The sequence below is a fragment of the Nicotiana tabacum genome, chromosome 10 (genome assembly GCF_000715075.1).
Source record: "Nicotiana tabacum cultivar K326 chromosome 10, ASM71507v2, whole genome shotgun sequence".
Lineage (NCBI taxonomy): Eukaryota > Viridiplantae > Streptophyta > Magnoliopsida > Solanales > Solanaceae > Nicotiana > Nicotiana tabacum.
In genome coordinates this window covers 43315567-43318574 of record NC_134089.1, presented here as the reverse complement: position 1 = coordinate 43318574, position 3008 = coordinate 43315567, and the positions used below count along the sequence as shown (strand labels likewise).

At 43.7% G+C, this 3008-nt stretch overlaps 1 protein-coding gene across 1 annotated transcript; it reads left to right on the top strand.

Moving 5' to 3' along the window:
- Nucleotides 1-770: 770 nt before the first annotated feature.
- On the top strand, nucleotides 771-2618 carry LOC142165096 (uncharacterized). Its single transcript, XM_075223725.1, has 3 exons — nucleotides 771-922; nucleotides 1039-1232; nucleotides 2494-2618. The coding sequence occupies exons 1-3, from the start codon at nucleotides 771-773 to the stop codon at nucleotides 2616-2618; spliced, it is 471 nt and encodes a 156-aa protein (XP_075079826.1).
- The last annotated feature ends 390 nt before the right edge of the window (nucleotides 2619-3008 follow it).

Sequence of the window (3008 nt, the reverse complement as noted above, 5' to 3'; positions counted from 1 at the left end):
CATCAGGAGTTTGGACCCTATTCACGGATGGAGCTTCCAACGTAAAGGGGTCCGGGCTAGGCATAGTACTAACAACTCCTTTGGGAGAAACCCTAAGGCAGGCCATAAGAACGGTTCCTCTAACTAACAATGAAGCGGAGTATGAAGCTTTGATTGTGGGCTCGAATTGGCTCGGGGACTAGACTTTCAGGTCATATAAATAAAATGCGACTCCTAGTTGGTGGTAAATCAGGTCTATGGGATCTTTGAAGCCAAAGAGAAATGTATGCAACAATACGTAGTGAAGGTTCAGGCTCTGGTTACTCGATTTCGGGAGTGGTCAATTATGCATATCCCAAGGGAAGAGAATGCGAAAGCGGACGCACTAGCTAACCTTGGATCATCTACAAAAATGAAAGGATTGGACTACAGTATAGTCGTACAGCTTATGCACTCGGTACTGGACGCAAATAGCTACTACGAGGTAAATGGGACTAATTTGGTCTGGGACTGGAGGAATGAGATCATTGATTATCTCGATCATGGGAAGCTACCTGAAGATCCCAAGGCATCTAGGGCGCTACGCACTAAGGAAGCACGATAGAGTTTCAAATGAGGTCAATTGTACAAAAAATCTTTCCAAGGCCCGCTGGCCCGATTTTTGGGAGCCTCCGAAGCTAATTATGTTATGCGTGAAGTCCAATAAGGGATCTGCGGAAGTCACTCAGGCGCAGATTCCTCAATACTAAAATTAATAAGTGCATGCTACTATTGGCCCCGAATGGAACAAGATGCCAAATTATGTCCAAAACTGTGATAAATGTCAATGCTACACACCGTTGGTACATCAACCGGCAGAGCCATTACACTCAGTCTTGTCACCATGGTGGTTCATGAAGTGGGGAATGGATATCGTCAAACACTACCACCATCCCCTGCTAAGGTCAGATTTCTTTTGATTTTAACTGACTATTTTTCTAAGTGGGTTAAAGCAGGTCCTTATCAGAAGATCGGTGAACATGAAGTGGTAGATTTCTTATGGGAGAATATAATTTGCAGATTTGGGATACCAGAAGAGATAGCCAGCGACAACGGGCCACAATTTACAGGCGCAAAGGTCACAAAGTTCCTTGAAGACTTGAAAATCAAAAAGATTACATCTTCACCCGATCATCCAAGCACAAATGGTCAAGCAACATCAACGAACAAAGTGATTATACAAAATCTCAATAAGCGATTGGAAGCAGCTAAAGGTAAATGGCCCGAAAAACTTCTAGGTGTATTATGGTCGTACCGAACAATGGCCAAATCGAGCATGGGAGAGACTCCTTTCTCCCTCATGTACGGAGTAGAAGCCCTAATCCCCGTGGAAGTAGGGAGCCTACCCTGAGATATTTCCGAGCGAATGAAAAAACAAATAATGAAGCAATGTTGGTCAATTTGAGCTTCTCAATGAATGCAGGGACTTGGCGCAAATAAGGATGACAACCAAAAGAAGAGAATAGAGAGATATCACAATCGAAGAGCCAACCTCCGTTATTTCAAAGTGGGAGACTTGGTCCAATGCAGGGAAGCTAGGTCCAATATGGGAAGGCCCCTACCGAGTTTTAGCTGTCACCGGGAAAAGATCATACGAGTTAGTGAATCAAGATGGATAAAAGTCGCCAAGCAACTGGAACGTGGCACACTTTAAGAGATATTATTGCTGATGAACATTACATGTACTAAAAGTATGTGCTACATCTTTTTCCCTACGACCAATTTTTGTCCCAATTGGGTTTTTCTGGTAAGGTTTCTAACGAGGAAGCAACATAAAGCATACTACAAATTTTCCAACAGCAGCAATAAGACCTTTTAATGATAAGGCACACAAGCGAAGAACCACGACAGAGTGATTAGATAGTCATTTGCTCGATGGCAAAGTTCCTACCGGGAAGTTAAGTTTTCTATCCAACAAAGATTATTCGACCAGCCACTGGGGGATTGTTAGATAATTAGTGCCTCGATAGCGTAAATTCCTAAGGCGAAGCGAATTTTGTTACTGAACCAGAAGTTATCTAGCAATTCTCTAGTGGAATCCTCGAAGGTGTAAAACTTCCATTGTTCAATTACCCATTACCTTTTAATTAGCCATTACATTTAATGAGATTTCAACATCAAATTTAGTATTTCCAGGGTAGAAATTAGGGATTTTTTGTAAAATTGAGATTTAGACCTCGAAGTAAGATCGAATTTCAACCGTTGGCTTGCCTAGAAAGTAAAATATTAGTCGCCATTATGGTCCTGAGGGTGGGAATTTTGGGTTGTGACAAGTTGGTATCAGAGCACTAAGTTGCCTAGGTCTCACGAGTCATAAGCAAAGTTAGTAGAGTCTAAAGGATCGGTACAGAGACGTCTGTACTTATATTCTAGAGGCTATGGAGTTTTAGTAAAAATCTCACTTCATTCTTTCTCTATCATGCAATTTCATTCTATAATTGATGATTGATCTATTATATTCTTGTTCTCTCGCAGATGGAAAGAACACACACAACATCAGCAGCCACAGCTCCATGTGGCCACTACTATCAGGGTTAGAGGCCAAGGTCGAGCCAGAGGCCGAGCCAGAGGCAGAGCTCACACTAGAGATCAAGCAGTAGCACCCGCAGTGGAGCCTAAGATTGATCGTGAGGAGGATGCCCCAGCTCAGATCGTACCCATCGGATCAGCTAAGGTCCTGGAGGGATTCACAGCCATTATAGTACTTCATGATGCTCTAGTCCACTTGGTAGTCCTTGTGGGAGAGTGTGGCCCAGATTGGCACATTTCCGGTGGCACCAGCCATTTCTCAACCTCGAGGGAGGAGCGCAGACTCCCGCTACTCACACCTTGGAGCAGGTGGCTCCTCTACATCAAACTTCATCAACCTAGCCAGTAGGGGTAGTTTAGTCGGTTGTTGCGGCATAGGTCGGGGATAGGCCCACTATGTCTTTTGAGGCCTTGTTGAGGATGGTTAAGTTTACCAAGCTCTTTCCTGTTCATTTCAGCAG